Source organism: Lagopus leucura, unplaced genomic scaffold (genome assembly GCF_019238085.1).
Source record: "Lagopus leucura isolate 7727_CA_CO unplaced genomic scaffold, USGS_WTPT01 Super-Scaffold_100001, whole genome shotgun sequence".
Taxonomy (NCBI): Eukaryota; Metazoa; Chordata; class Aves; order Galliformes; family Phasianidae; genus Lagopus; species Lagopus leucura.
Window position 1 is genome coordinate 94,642,443 of NW_024962262.1, and position 16,717 is coordinate 94,659,159.

General features: G+C 45.7%; 1 protein-coding gene across 8 annotated transcripts in view; it reads right to left on the reverse strand.

The window, feature by feature from the left end:
• Positions 1-16,100, reverse strand: part of ST3GAL6 (ST3 beta-galactoside alpha-2,3-sialyltransferase 6) — a 42,856-nt gene extending 26,756 nt beyond the window's left edge. The window contains exon 1 of one of the 8 annotated variants that reach the window (XM_042866674.1): positions 15,796-16,100. Coding sequence is in view for 3 of the 8 variants with exons in the window: in XM_042866669.1 (XP_042722603.1) it covers positions 10,910-11,057 (148 nt within the window). In the remaining 5 variants the exon portion in view is untranslated. The other 7 variants (XM_042866677.1, XM_042866675.1, XM_042866673.1 and 4 more) reach the window with 7 other exon arrangements.
• Positions 16,101-16,717: the final 617 nt, after the last annotated feature.

The following is a 16,717-nucleotide window of genomic DNA, read 5'->3' on the forward strand; positions in this document are numbered from 1 at the left end:
CGACTGGATGCATAAAAAAAAGAATAATGATCACTTTTTAACAGGAATCTAAACTAACTTCTGCTCAACTTCCCACCCTGGCCAAGTAGAATGGCATTAACAGAATTAGGCATGACCAACAGCTATGGAATTACAAGATTTCCAAGATCAGCACACACCTCTTTGGGACAGGAGGATGCTTTCTCCAGCTCCCCACCAAACCGCCATGGGGTGCACTGGATATGTGATACGTAAGCTCTATAAGAAGGCACCTTTTTCTTCCCCTTGGTGGAAGCAGGGAACTAGCACCCTTGCCAGAAGTGCATCCTTATTTACACTACTATTTAATCTGCTACTTCTGTAAGTGCTGTGTCTGATACGAGCCAGTATTTCATAGCCTATTTCATAGTACAGTTACACATGCAGTTAATGGAGCTGTACTGTAGGGTAAGAACAATCATGCAAGGCAGCTACAGAATCACAGAGTCATAGAATGGCCTGGGTTGAAAAGGACCACAATGACTGTCTGGTTTCAACCCCCCTGCTATGTGCAGGGTCACCAACCAGCAGCCCAGGCTGCCCAGAGCCACATCCAGCCTGGCCTTGAATGCCTCCAGGGATGGGGCATCCACAGCCTCCTTGGGCAACCTGTTCAGTGCGTCACCACCTCTGTGTGAAAAACTTCCTCCTAATATCTAACTTAAACCTCCCTTGTCTCAGTTTAAAACCATTCCCCCCCATTTCCTATCACTATCCACCCTTGTTAACAGAGGGTGGTTTGTTTTTGTTTTTTTACAGCTGATTGATCAGACAACCACAGGATCAACATTATGATCCCCTTCCTTCATAACTCCTATAAAGCCTTCTTTTTGTTTTCCTGCTTAATACTAAACCAGCAGCAATATAATGCTGGAAGCTTTGCCATCCATCCTTGTTATTTTACTAAGGACCCTAGAGGATTAGTAAAGTAAACCATTAATAAATATTTAACTAAAAAATGGTTGCTACTGAATTAAGTACTACTCATCTTAAAACAGTCTTTGCTCCATACCCAGTCTTGTGATAGTTTAACTTCTTGCTGCTGCAATTAACTGACAGCATAAAAAAAGCTCTCTCAGGCCTCACATTCCTACCCTTGTAGCTGTGGGGGAGGAAGGGCAGCAAGCTTCAAAACGTGCATGGAGTGAACCTTGTAATTTAAAGGGACAGTGGGGGGAAAAAGAAAAAGAAAGAAGTACTTGTGATTGCCGGCCTTGCAATACTGTTTCCTTTTGGTCTGCACTTACAGGTGATGAAATAGCCCCATAGCAGAATGACAAACAAGATACCGCTCTCATATGATCATTTTTCTCAAGTTAAGTTGCCAAAATGTGGGCATATTATAACACATCTATATATTTCTACTGCTACATCTATAACCATTCACCATTAACTCATCCAGCTCTTGCCTTTAGCATATGCAGCATAGTTCGTTATTTCCCTTATTTTCCAGGAAATACCACAACAGACAATAAAATAGCACTGCAGTAGTCTTAAAGGTACTGCTGTGGCTGAGTAAGTCCAGTGTCTTCCCTTACACACTTTCAAAAAGAAGTTTCTCAATTTCCAAAGCTCCCTTTCAATGTTAGATTATTATAAAACAGAATTCCTCAGAAATATTAGTTTAAATTAGAAGAGCAGATTGGATTATTCTAGCAAAGTGACTTTGAATTAAAAATACATTTTTAAGCCTGTAGCAATAATTTGGTTTTGGAGTGCTGAGTTTAACAGTACCTTAACTGGAAAAGCCTTCTGTCTAGTCTGCCCTTCCTAATACGAAAATAAAGCTGTTATTCTTCCTCTTGCAGATCTGCAAAATCACAACACCATAAGGTTTTTCTCTGACAAAATGGCACTGGGGACTTCCAACATCACATCGCTTGTAGCAATTGAAGATTCCACCTGTTCCAGAAGATACATTTTCATACTCCTTCTGCCCTAATCTCTCTGACTGATGGTCTAAGCAGTAGAAAAGACTTTTCTGACTCTGGATCCTACAGCTTTCTTCCACACTCCAACATCACACAGAACTCGCCATTTACTTCCATAGCATCCCAATTACTTTGGGAAGAGATGGTCATCTCCCAGAGAAAGAATGGGTTTTGGAGCTACCAGTAAAGCTTTCTATTTTCCAACAACAGCAGAAGATCTGTAAAGTAGCAGCAAGATGGTCTTTTCTCTAAGGACTCAGCTACAGTCAGTGGTGTCCAGTAGATTCAGTAGCACAGAAATAGAAACATTTCATAGATTCAGTGGTTTAGTAGATACAGCCAGCCTTTGCTTTTTACCAGCTACTACAGCCTGAAGCATAGCTTCTGCTGACTTCCCCTAAGGGAGGTGCAGACTGGAACTGTATCCTTCTCGGATCTTCTTCATGGCCGCACATGCTTCAGAACAGAATGGAGAAGGAGTTAATAGATTGACTTAAGTGCTTGTGTCCTGCTCTTTCACCATCCCACTAACGGTGGGTCCTACTCTGTACTATGAGGGACAGCAATAAGTTTATCATTTTATTTCATTTTTGTTTTTTAACTGCAGACATAAGTACTTTTATTCCTCACCAAAGCATGCCTGCCAGCTGGATCAAACAACAGGGAACAGCAGCTTCAGCTCTATCTTTCATAGTCAAGTGCCATTTCAGTTCGCTTCTCTTTTGCTCTTACATGATTCTCCAGCCCTACTTACATGCCAAACACCTTTCCCAAGCAAGAATATCCTTCAGCCAAAATGCGTTCATAAGGAATTCAGGTCCAGTCAAAACATCTATTATATTCTCACCCAGCAATCTTCATTGACTTATGTGGGACAGCTGGGAGAGAGGTTGGATTCCTTCCAGAAATCTCAGGCAGTTCTTCCTACCAGGTAGGCCCAGCAAAGGGCAGAGTTTATGGACACAGCAGACAACACAGAACCCACATCCCACCCAAACCATCATCTCCAGCCTCTCTCTCTCACTCAATTTATCCCTACTAGCACCTTCAAATACAAGAAAGCAAGTACGGTGGCATGATCCAGCCAAACCCAAGCCCTTGTTCATTTCAGACAAGACCTGTAACACGTCAATTTGTAGCCTCTCTTTCTCTCACATGCAAGAAACACAAACCATAAGTTATGCTATCAACAGGGAAAATTCAGCAAAATGTTCCAAAGGCGTGCATGACCTGATTCATTCTTGGCCTTATCACTAAGGCCCAGGCTCCTGCTCCTCCCTCCTGTTTCTCCAAAATCTGTTCAGTGGCATCAGCCCTTGTCTACTCCTCTTCTGTCTGCCTGGGCACTCAGCAGCACTCTTAGGTGCCCTGCAGCAGGCATAGAAGCAGAAAAAACAAACAGGAACAGGACAGAAAAAAAAGAGGTTGCTTTCACTCTTTGGATTGTTTCTTGGAAAGCAAGAAGGCACTAGACTTAGGTCAGTTATTATAACTGTGAGGTTTTTTTAGACCTATTCAAAAAAGAGCGTGCCTCTCAGGCTGCTGTGATCCTGTGCTCAGAGGTACCACAGCAATCAGTGATGCACATTGGTTCACAGACGTATCACTTTGGGGTCTAACTATGTTGAATTCACTGCCGCTGAGACCAAATACCTGCTATACCTGCTTTGCAGAGAAAAACAGCAGTGCAGAGCATGAGCCAGAGTATCCTGCCAGAAAACCCTGATGTGCAAAACACAACAGAACACAGGCATCAGCTACCACTGAACGTGCCCTTAAACAGTAACAGCATTTGGTGCAGTGGTTTGATGACAAGCTAATTAGCCTTGCTGAGAGACAGAAAATGTTATCTCCAGCTTGAAACTACAGTAGGGCTGGTAGGTGACCCTTGACATCTTTCTAATATTTTGACTCAGGTTGACACAGTGCAGTGTAGATCCATATCTGTGGCACAGTGTAGATATAATCGAAACTGAAAACATTAAAGAGCCAGTTGGTTTGCTGTTTTCAATTTTTCTCGTTCAAGAAAGAAAACAATATTCCAGTGTTCTAAAATGGCTTAGGGCTCATTCCAACAAGTAACATACCTCCTGCAGCACAGATGAACATCGCTAACTTGGGGTTACAGGGCAGCCCTACAGAGATCCAAATCCAACCAGTGGCTTTGGAAGGGAGGAAGAGAAACAGTAACTCCTGGATTCTCATCAAATTGGTGCTTTGTAAGTATCAAATATTTCGTATATTTTCTAAACCTTGCCTATAGTCACAATCAAGAATAAGATAAAGTCCATTTTCTCAGTTTCTTTGCCTACATTTATACCTCTACATGAGGACTAGGAGAACAAGACGAGTTTCTGCAATAAAAACCACATCAGCTGGAAACAAATTTTCATACACTCTGCCTGTTCTGCCCCTCTACAGGCCTTTCCCCAAAATTTCTCTTTATCATTTTTAAATTCTTCCTGTGCATTGGTAAGACCTCATCTGGAGTACTGCGTCCAGTTCTGGGCTCCCCAGTACAAAAAAGACAGGGATCTCTTGGAAAGAGTCCAGCGGAGGGCCACAAAGATGGTGAAGGGCCTGGAGCATCTCCCCTATGAGGAAAGGCTCAGTGAACTGGGTCTGTTCAGCCTTGAGAAAAGATGACTGAGAGGGGACCTGATCCAGGTCTATAAATATCTAAGGTGTGGGGGGCAGAATGGCGAGGCCGGACTCTTTTCAGTGGTGAGTGGAGACAGGACAAGGGGAAACGGCCGGAAACTGCAGCATAGGAAGTTCCGCACAAACATGCGCAAGAACTTCTTTACAGTGAGGTGACGGAGCACTGGAACAGGCTGCCCAGGGAGGTGGTGGAGTCTCCTTCTCTGGAGATGTTCAAGACCTGCCTGGATGCCTACCTGTGCTACCTGGTGTAGGGAACCTGCTTTGGCAGGGGGGTTGGACTCGATGATCTCAGGAGGTCCCTTCCAACCCCTACAATTCTGTGATTCTGTGAACACTGAAAAGAACTTATCTCCATGCCCAGCAGCAATGGAGCTCTACTGCAGCACAAAAACCTCTGAGTTCTGTCAAAAGCTAACCCATAACCTATGTAAAATCCAAAGCACATATAAGCTGAGCAGTAATAGCTCTGCCTCCTCAACTCTCAAAGCTTTAAGCAAAGCAAACGCTATAAATCCAGTTCTAACTGCATCAAAAATTAAAATGATAAATAGAAATGAAACACACATTAGATAACACAGTCTTGATGGAATGATCATAGAATGGCCCAGGGTTGAAAAGGACCTTAAAGATGATCCAGTTCCAATCCCTCTGCCACAATCCAACCTACCAGATCAGGCCGCCCAGGGCCCCATCCAGGCTTAATGAACATATCCAGGGATGAGGCATCCATAGTGTCTCTGCGCAGACTGTTCCAGAGCATCATCACTCTCTGAATAAATAGTTTCTTCCTAATATCTAATCTAAATTTCTAATCTTTTAGTTTAAAGCCATTCCCCCTTGTCCTGTCATCACTATTAGGCTGTCATTTCCCCAGCTCTGTTATACTCTCCTGGATTTAATACTGAAGGCTTTAGCCAGCCTTCAGATGGACTCCTATTTATACATTACACATTCTAATTGTCAATCTGTACCCAATAGAGCAAAACACAGAGGGAATGGGAGGTCTGAGTTCATGCAGGCTCCTCCCACACTCTGCAGGGCCAACACGGCTCCTTTTCAGACCATTTTTTTCCTTTTCCTTCAGATCTTCTTCCAGAAAGACAAATACAAACAAGTCTCGCAACATGCTCCGGGGGCTGGAGTTCAAGTCCTTTTCTTCTTATACCTCAACATGCAAACCTGAAAAGACTTCTGTTGCTTAGGACAGCTGCTCCTCCTGAAGAAATAGAGCATGATAGTTTTGCCTCTCCAGATCCTTTTAAGTGAGCAAACATACTAAGGAAAACACACATATACCGTACAAAGCTTGAGAAAACAGAAAACTGTTAACAAAGACAAACCCCACCACAACATCACTTGCATTCACAGCCAGTGGTGTTATCTCAGGAGTGCCTGCAGAATCAGAGGCTCAAGGTCAAGTCCTTTGGATACCCAGATAAAAAAGGTGGGGAGAGGTAGAAGGAAAAAAAAAAAAAAGCTGGAAATAGCTAAATTAGGCAGGTCTCAAAATGGTTCAGTTACAAACCATATCAGATCACCACATTTTCCCCAGAGACCACGACTGATCTAGATAAAGAAGGAACAATCAGAGAATTTTACCATCTGTGTGATACACGCACATTCAGGTACACCTGTCTTGTAACAATACTAGAGTGTTCAAAACACCCAGCCCTGGTTGATTTGGAGCCAGGGACTTAATCTCAGCTCTCACAAGAGCGACTGGGAATCACGCAACTCAATTCACCAGTCAGTTTGTGGAGATTACATTACAGAGATTTGCATGGAATAAACAGGCAAGCAAAGAGGTGTGAGCATACAGAGTTGTGCTAGCATACAGAATGGAAGTTTCACCTTCACTGAAATAATGCACAAAACATACATGCAGTCATAGCTCCAAGAAAACTGTAGTCACTGTTTTTCACCATGCTGCTTTTCATCTTGCCTCTGCTGCTTAAAAATAACAATATCAGCAAACACCATGAACACCCCCACCAGCAAAAGCTAGGTTTTTGGGACGGTATCTTCCCCTAACAGCAGAGCTGGCACATCCATCTGCTGGGGCACATATGTGCCAATGGAGAGCTCGAGAATGTAGAAGCAGGAATGTAGCAAAACAAGTCAGTGAAAAGCATAAAGCTAAATTAATTGAGAGAGTGGGGGAATGGTGGCAAATGGTAGCACTTACCCCACACTGCTAGCAGGTCTTGCAAGCTTCCCAGGGTAGTGATCCTAACAGATCAGAAGTAAGCAAGCTTCAGGACACCAACAGTTTCAGCAGCTTCTTTGATAACATGAATGCCTGACATTTCCAGTATTCTCAATTCAGCACTGCAATGAATATATTAATGTTGCCTCTGGGTCATGAAAGTTAATCAGAAAACTCACCTTACCTGCTAACTACTAAAAACTAAATCAAAAGAGACACTGTGCAATTGGAGAAGTTCAAATATTGCGAGTATTAGGGTTTTTTTTTTCAAGAGCTTTCTTTACACACGGTTTAATTTTCTTGCCACTAAAGCTCAAAAATATCTCCAACAACACCACACATGGTAAGAAAAGCTCAGACAGCAACTTCATAGCTGAGAGTGCTTTGTGGGTGTAAAGTGTTTTTGAGCTAACAAAGAACGGTTGTACAGGTAGCAGCAGAGTGCCTGCGGGCTTTTAGTGCTTTGTTTCATTTCTTAAATGTGTCTTAAATAGGAAAAGCCACCAAATACAATCCTCAAACAGTACTTAACCTGAGCATTTCCACAGCTACAAGATTCATACCATAGTTGAAAGACACGGTTCTAAAGAACACGTAATGCAGAACGTGAAATCTTACTGATGTTTGCTGAATGGGAAAAGTTACTAAAAAGTCTACATCGCAGAATAAAATCAGTTCATATCACAATGCATTCTTCACTCTTTAAGATAATAAAAAGTAAAAAAGGATGTTTTTCAAAACTCATGAGCTTTCACTGATGTAGCTGTAGCTGACTTCAGCATTAGGAGTACCACTAATTGCATGTTTCCTTAGACAACACTGAAACCAAACTCACAATAAGAACTCAGGGCAAAGATGTGGGCAAAAAGGCAAATTCAGAACTGGAATTGTTCACAGCACAGCTGTGTTGGTTGTTACACAGGAGCTCAGCTCTTAAAGAATACTTCACACATTCATTTACATGTTTCTGTGTCATAGTTACAGTGACTTGGTGCTATAAAGAGACACAACAGCCCATGTTGCAGTGCTGACTATTAGGGGCAGTCAGCCTGCGCTGGCTTTCTGTGCCCTGATTTATGCACCTTTGTTTCCTTGCCTGTACATAAGGAAAGCTAATTACCTCTGACAGTAATCTTCAGTTGCCATCTGCCTGAGAGGAAAGCTGCCTTAATCAGTCAGTAGGGAATGCTGGGAAGGCTTATATGCTTTTCTCAGCGCTACACAGAGATCCCTTCTTCCCCCAGAAACATGAGTATTTATGTATCAGTATTTGGGACGGTTGCTTCTGAAGAGGACACTCACCCCTAAAATCACAGCAGCCCAGAGGAGTGTATCATCCTACCACACACTCTCACATCCTCACAGTCCTTCTACTCCTGCCTTAGCTTCAACACCTACCAGCGCTGCTGAGAGCCATGGGGCACAAAATGTATGCAGGCCAGCTCTCTTGATGGGATGGCCACAGGCACACAGTCCTGTCCTTCCCACAGCCCCCTACCTTCACACCCAATGCTCACTGCCAGTCATCAGCTCCTGGCATCGCTTTCGCTTGTTACTTTCTCAGCCAGTTCTGGTCTGCTGGAAGTGAAACAGCACCTATTGCTGCTGTAGGAGTCTCGGTTTCCACAGCTGTTCAAAGCTACAACAAAACAAGCAGGATCTTTCTCAGGGCTGTGATATTTTTAAACATGTTAGCGATCTTTCCCTACCCGACCTTTGCTAAGCATCAGATTTGACCAGGGCTGTATGCGTACAGTCTCCTATCTGAAGATAAGAGCAGCAGGTGAGCCAGCCTCATGACAGCACACAGCTCACCTCCCTGCCAGTCACAGCAGCACCATGGACCTCCTGCAGCACGGATCTGCTCCCCTGTAACCAAACCTGACTTCATGGCATATTCCCACAGCAGTGAAGTCTGATATTTATTTCAGCTTACAGCTAGAAATCTCCAGAGCAAGGTATGCTGTAGGCATGAACAACTGCATCATCTATCAATGTCTTTGCTGCTCTAAGCATACGGAACCCAGCTCAGCTTCCAGCATCACCAAGATCCATCACATTGCTATTCGTGCACGGCCATTAGAGCATGAAATGCAGTACAGTAATAGGCACTTTGTGCTGCTATAGCACAAACGTTTGGACCACAAAATGAAATTTATGCAATCATATTCTGCATGCATATGCACCTATCCTTCCTTTCCTTGTAGAGCTTTGTTTTTGGCTAATTTCAGACAAATCTGCCAGGAGATCATAGGATCATAGAATCATTAAGGTTGACAAAGGCCTCCAAGATCATTTAGGCCAATCATCAGCCCATCATCACCATGGCCACATCTCTCAGTGCCACAGAACTTCACATATTTGAGACCTCCACAAGTTTTGCGGAAGTTACCAAGCAGCTTTGCAGAACAAAGAAACCCTCTAAGCTTGTCTTCCATTAAAGATCAAAAAGTCTGCTGGCAAAAATACATCAGAAACTCAGCTATTTCTGCTTGTCACATAATTGCGTTGCAGAAAAGTCCATATTTCCTCAACACTGTTGCCTGAATTTCAACACTTTAAATGCCGCTTTCAGACACTTACTGAGTGGCATTAGTTGAGTTCAGTCATTCAACTTAAAAAATAATAATAATGATAATCAGACACCAACCGTTTGTAATAAGAAATAAGTCCTGTGAAATCCAATGAATAACATGTATGTTCTATTTTACTTCAGTGCCCTTTCCAAGGAAGCTCTGAGCAGCATTCTTCATTTAAATCAGAAATCTTTAAAGACAAAAACATCCATGTCCCAAGTTGAAAACAATAAAGGGCATGTCTTCAACACAGAAGGAATGAAAACAGCTATTCCACTTAAATTGCTCCAATTAAGATCACAGAATCAGAGAATGGCTTGGGTGATGAAGTAACAGTATTTTCTTAACACATTTTGCAAGAAAAAGTCAGTCTTCAGAAACTGTATTCACTGTTATTTCTGTATTTACTGTACTTCAGAAACTGTACAAATGTTATTTGTACTGCCAGTATCTGAACCAGCTGTCTAGGTCACAACACAGCATACACACCTGGCCTGTGCTCCGCAACACAAGCTGAGCAGCATAGGCAGGAGAAACACACAGCTACGTCAGACCTGCCAGCCTCCAGCAGCAGGAGATGCTATTTAGGGAGAGCACACAGCAGACACTTTGTGGTCCATTCCCCTCCTACACGTACAGCATTTACAACTGCTCTGCAATGGAGCTGGAGGATACATCCTTACCCACCCATTTTAGCATCCTTTTGCCAACATCTACACTTGGGAATCGCGCAGAGAAAGGAGAGGACAACCACCAAAGGAGACTACAGAGGTACTGCAACATCAGAGCCGCTGCACCACTTGGCAGATCACTACCAAGTTCCTCTGAGAACTGGGGATTAAAACCACCACAGGCAGTTACAAAACTAGTGGATGTGGGTGGGAAGGATAGCCCTACACAGCCTTCCAGATCTTCAGCTGAGGCAAAAATTGTCTCCTCGTCTCATTAAATATTGCAAAATGTCTGGGCAAGTAGAGCAAGCTGTAGTTTTCCCTTAACTCTTTTCAGTGAAAAGCAGGCTTTTCTCAGTTAACTGAATGAGAAAGCAGTAACTTGTCTGCACACAGGGCATGACCAAGACTAGCAACCACATGCTAGCGAGCCTTGCGCACATTCACCATACGGACAAATCCTAACTTGCTCTGGTGTTTCATTAAGTGGATTTAATATCGTGTCTCCACTTAATCTTGTGCAAATTTTATGTTCAAACAAACCCTACAGGGTATCTCTCATCTACACCACTAACCCTGCTCCTGGTTTCAACTCCACACATCAGCTTCAGACTATCTGAAGCACTGTGGAGATTGAGGTGATAGCATTTCCAAGGTGCTCAGACATGACATTGATGGAGGACATAGGCAGGCAGGTTCAAGAACTTCAGAGAAACAGGAAATATCTATTTTAATTGCCAAAAGATGAGTAAGGTCATGCTTTCGTTCAGCAACAGCAGTTCTTAAGCTGTCACGTACCCTCCTCACTTCCCATTACAGAACAAAAATCTGCAAGTTCCTTCCCTTTTGCGTCCCTCGCTTCATGCTGGGGTGCTGGCAGGACTCTTCCCCTAAGCAGATCGTTTCTCCCACACAGGTCATCACGTAGCCAAAAAACTGCATCAGCACAACACAGAGCAGCAAAATAAGTCTGCACAGAAAGGAGCTGCATAAGTCAACACCTACAGTGGAAAGGAGGAAAAAAAGATGTATCAGAGACACAACCTCCATTCCTTTCTTACCCTGGGAAAAGGGACTCCTCCTCTCCTGCCTCCTGCATGATATCTTACACAGGCACACACACATCATTTACCATTGAGCAGCCACTTTGTACGCATATTTCCACTGCTTACTTCTGTTGGGGCTCTGCCCGAGCTGATGACAAGCCCCTCACTCCACTCTCATTTCACTGCTGGCCAGAGGGCTTTGAGAATAGTGGTAGCGCAAGCAAGCAGCACCAGGCTACTGCTGTGCAAGAGAAGCACCAGTCTGCAGATCCAGCTTAAAAAAAAAAGCTGCTCTGAGCTCTGCAGCAGCTGATCTTCATTTTCATATTTCCATCTCATACTCTCAAGGCTGAGAAAACATTGTTTTAAAAGAGAGTTGAAGGGCCTATGGAAATCTAAGACTGCTAGTCACCCATTTCCCAAACAGCTTTCTGTTGGCTGCTGTCCCAAAGGAAAGCAATACTGCTAAGAAAATGGTAACTTCCACTCTGAACCAACAGATGTTAAGGAGAGCTTCACTGATGTAGTAAGAACTTCATTTCATTCCTGCCTGGTCTTAAAACCAGCCCCTGGTTACTCCATCCCTCTGCCTAAAGGAGGGAGGATCAGCTTTGTGGCTTCTTAAGTTTTCCAGCCCTTCCTCCCCAGCCAGGGCACATGGGGGCTATTCAACTTTTTGCCTTGCTCCTCCTGGCTCCCCACGGATGCTGGAATGTAAAGAATAGCTCCATTACAATGCACTCGGGTTTTACTGCTGCTGCCGGGGCTGGGAGTGGAACAACACAAACAGTTACACAGAGACTTCAGTTATTACCCGGGAGACGCTTAAAATTCACCCATTCTGTAGCAGTGCTGTAAAGGATCTTCCTGTTGAGATACCAACATTTCAGTTTTGCCCTCAGGAGTAAGTTATGACTGTATTCAGAACACTGAGGAGCTACTCCACCCTAACAGAATGAATTTTAAGGACGTGATGTTTTAAAGGTGATACGTACCGAACACAGCATTACTGAAGAGTCTTGCCATAATCTGCACACACATTTATTCAAAAGGCAGTGATACCACAAGCATGCTCTGTGTTTCTATTTTTATTTAATAGCACACACACCAGTGAACGCTGCCTATCGCTCCTCAGCCCTTCAAGCTTTCTGCACAAAGACCAGCCACCGATAGCAGTAATTGAAACACCGAACCACAAAGTGCAGCAGATTAATTTCAATGCACTGCAGAAAGGTGACCTGCAAAGGCAACTGCAGCTTGCACGTGATGTTTCCCTCCAACCTCAGCAACCACTGCAAAAAGCTGAGGGTTCAGATTCTTCTGTAGGATGAGGATAAAAGGCAGACAGGAAGATTTAACACCTACAGAAGTTCACACATCATTAAGGGGTAAGGGAAAGAAGAAAAAAAGTTGTATTTTATTTCCCCCTGAAGATTACAAATAGTAGTTAGTAATACACAACATTGCGATAGTAGAAGCAGAAAGAAAACTGGATTAATGGGAAAGTTGAGGGTTTTTTCTTGTTCTGCTGCTAAGCTCTTGGGCTTTTACGTAAACAGATGGCAGAAAATAGAAACTCTGAAATAGACCAAAAAACCTTCTACACTCAGTTACCTCAGATTAATTTCCCAGTATTTTTCATCACCTTCTTTATAAGGCTAGCACAAATAAAAAACATATTACTTAAATGAATGACAGCTGAGCTGTCAATCTCAGTAAACTAAACGCTTAAAAACACAGTGCATATTTCCATTTGTTATACTATAACACTGCAAGCATCTGTAAGAAAAGATATCTAAAGAAGCATTTCAAGCTATCTGAAATTTGTTTCTAAAACGCCCTTAACTATGGGGCCAGAGTAAAGTATCTCATACTATTACAATAATTAAAAAATAAAATAAATCAGGCTTGTAGTTAAAATAACCTGGACCTTCAGGCACAGAGATTAACAAAACGAGGTCCTGTGATACACCGCAAGACATCCTGTGCAAAATAGTTTTTCCTTACAGACTCCTTTGAGGCAATGGTGCGGACAGCCTCATGGAGACTCACAGCAGTCTTCAAATTACATCTGTAAGGGATCCACTGGATTGTATCTTCTTCCAGGCAAAGCACCTGAACCAGAACGCCTAGCAACACGTGAAGGTACATGCAGAGGGTAGAAAACCACAAACCAGCCAAGGCAGACTTGGGAGAGCTCTTGTAAAGCTGGCTTGGAAGGACAGATCAGTCGTTTACTGAGAGATATTTATCAGAACACCCGGAAACCATCACCAAAAATGAGAGCAGGATAAAAAGACACTCATGGTACACGGAAGGCATCACAAAGACAACTGTTCTCCCTCACAAAAATGAGCACACAAAGAAGAAAGCTATCACACAGAAACCTCTAAAACCATCTCTGCTTGTAACTTTTCAAAAGTCTGAGGAGAAAGTGAAGAAGGACCTCGAGCACTTGGCTCTGTGAATGGGATCATTCACTACGTGGGCCACTGCATTTTCCTTCTGAGGGAGGCAACACCCATATGTAATTTCTAAAGCCTCTATTTAGCAGCACACATGGTAGATATCAAAGCCCACCTCCTTGCCTAACCAAAACATCATAACTCACCTATTTCCTTCCACCCTTACAGTTCATGCCCTTGTGATCCCACAGACAGCTCTGGGGTCTCGCTGCCCTGCCCTGTCCCACCCTGGAGCCACTCTACGGGCACTGCCCCAGGGCAGCTGTCCTGCTTCAGGAATGCCTGGATACTGGGTGCCTCAGGGGATGACTCATATATTCCACATCAGAAAGGGTCTCTCATGGCCAGAAAGACCCTTGGGGTCTTGGGACCTATCCCGTGGTCCTTATTGCTGCTGGTTGTCTTTTTTTTTTTTTCACAGGCAGTTATCATAGGCCTGAAGAGTGACCTCACTGACTGCTTCAGCTCAGCAGACACAGATGCAAGCACCTCACCAGGCCAGACAGAAAGATCCATGGATTTATTCCATGTAGGTGGGAATTAAAACAAAGCTATTGCTGGTGCAATCTTACATACATACAGACATATTTTTCCTTCAAAAACATCACATCTGTGATCTCATCAGGTAGGAATATTTTCTTCTCCTGAAATAGGTTGGTAAGAAGCCGCACTCACACACATTTCCTTTGTCTCCACGCCTTTCTTGAACTTAGTTTTCAAAATTTCGGACTGACAGGTCTGGTACAACCACATTCTCCACATTAAAAACTGTGTATGTTGTTACACACGGTGAATTTTATACCATCCAGCAGCAGGAGTTGCCGGGTTACACCAAGTAATCTCATCCCACAGCACAGCCCTTCTGACATAGCTCTGCAGCCACGTTGTTTCTATGAATAGCTCTGCATAGGGTCAGTAAAGGAGAGAGACACCAAACAAACGAGGTTTTAGCAGGGTAACAGGAACTCAACGTGCACACAAAGCAACAGATAGCTCCCACCAGCCTTGGTTCCAACTGCGGATCAGGAAGAGTTCCTGCTCCTCTCCACGGAAATTTTAAGTCGAGGAAGAGCAGCGGGGCTGAGCACACGGCTTTCAGCAGCTAAAATAGAAACACCGATCCCACTGCTGAATAATAACTCAGCACAATAACCCGGAGACTCTGAAAAGCAGGCAGCACGAAGCTTCCACGGCACGTTCCCTCCACTACAAGCGCGCGCACACACACACAGCACTAATGGCTTCGCGCAGCTCAAGGCAGAGGCACCTACACAGCCATTGTTTCTCCCCCCGCCGGGCCTCCGGCCGCTCGCACAGCCGCCGCCGCCCTCCCGGCGCCCCGCGACAGCCCCGCTCACGGCGGCATTACCGGCACAAGCGGCTTAGCGGCACAACGGCGGATCTCCCTTCTCAGCTCCGAACGGAGCCCGTCGTCGCCGCCCACCGCACCCGGCCCGTTACCCGCCCGCCGCGGGCACTCACCACCCGCCGGTGGTGCCCCGAGGCTGCGGCGGCGGGGGCTGACGGTGCTCGGGACTCCGCCCGCCGCCCCGGCCCCACCGCGGGGCCGCCGCGGGGGAGCCGCGTTCCGCCGCTCCGCCGTCGGGCGGGGCTACGGGGCCGCCCCCTGGCCCCCCGCCGCTGCCCCACCTGGCTGGGGGCCCCGCAGCCGCCGGGGGCCGCCGGGCGTTCCGTCACCGCCGCTCGGCGCCGGCGCTCATCCCGGCGGCAGCCCTACGGCGTGGTTGAGCGCGCGGAGCTCGGCTTTGCCAGGAAGTTTCCGAGGACCTCTGGGAAAGGTCTGGGACATCTCATCTCGGCAGCTCGAGCCAATTACGAGTGCAGCTCGCTTTCGAGACAGCTTGTGGAGGCAGGCTCCGTCCCTCTGGCAGAGCGTTCAGTTCCCGGAGTGCTTTCGGCGAGGGACGCGCGGAGCGGCGTCAGCCCTTACGGCTCTGCCTCTGAACAAACCGGGTGACTTACACGGAGCAGTAGCGGCTGTCGCTTTTGGTGCGTACCGGGAGGAGGCTCTGAAGCTGTAAACTTGCGTGAGGGTAGCTGGGAGCTTCCCCAGCTGACACAACGCAAGAGAGCGAAGAGATGTCCCGTCGAGAAACGAGCGCTCTGTTCGCCAGCCGCTGTGGGTGCAACACCGTGTGAGCCTACGCAGCAGAGCACAAAGCTAGACGGGCTCCGTACAGCAAACGCATCCACTTACCAACTGCCAACAGGAAAGGGACTTCAGATCAAAACGCAGAGGAAAGATAACATGCAGCTTCTTATCGGGGCCGTACCGGCCGTAATCAGCTCCAGCCCGACTTACGCGCGTGTACGGTAATGGTGAGGAAGAAGAGCAGGGCTTCGTTCAGCTGAGCCCCACCTGCAAAAGAAAACGTGGAAGGAAGCATGCTGTGCGTTAGGATGGAGGTGGTGTTTGACTCGCGTCTGTTGAAGCTCCTCCTCAGCTTATATCGAAGCCTTCCAGGGGAGGAGAGCCTCGTGTGAGGGAAGGCACCGCGCTGCTCCATCCCCCGCGCGTCCTCCCTCACCAACTGCGCTTACAGCGACTGCTGTTTCCTTCCGCCCGCGCAGCCGCCTGCGGAAAGCACTGACCCGAGCCTGGGCAGCGAGGAGAAGCAGGGCACCTGCTTCAGATGTAAAAACTGAAAAGCCAAGCAAGCTGAGGGGCACATGGTTCTCCCTCTCCTTGCTGATTGCCACCCACGGGAAAGCCACAGGGCACAGGGGGAGGAACTGGTTCTAGGAAGCTGCTGCAGAACAGGGCTGCACCTGTGCCACCCTGTGTTACCAGCCCGGAGACAGCCGGGGCTTCCTGGAAAGTCTCTGCTTGCTGCAAGGCTTGCATTGAGATAAAACTCAATGGCTCTGCCAGCGGCAAAGGATAAAACAACGACAAAAATCACCTTGTTTTGAAAGCACGTGCTGCATCCGTGTTGTATTTTTGTGATGGGGGCTGTACCGCGCTACAGGAAAGCGGAGGGGTTGCTAATATTTTAATTGTCCTTTCCTGTCATTGCCATTTCCTGCTTCAAACATCACGATCCTCAGCGCTGCTAATCTGTAATTTTTCTACATGGTGCATCAGGAGTGTGCTGTAGCGATATGAGAGAGCATTGCTT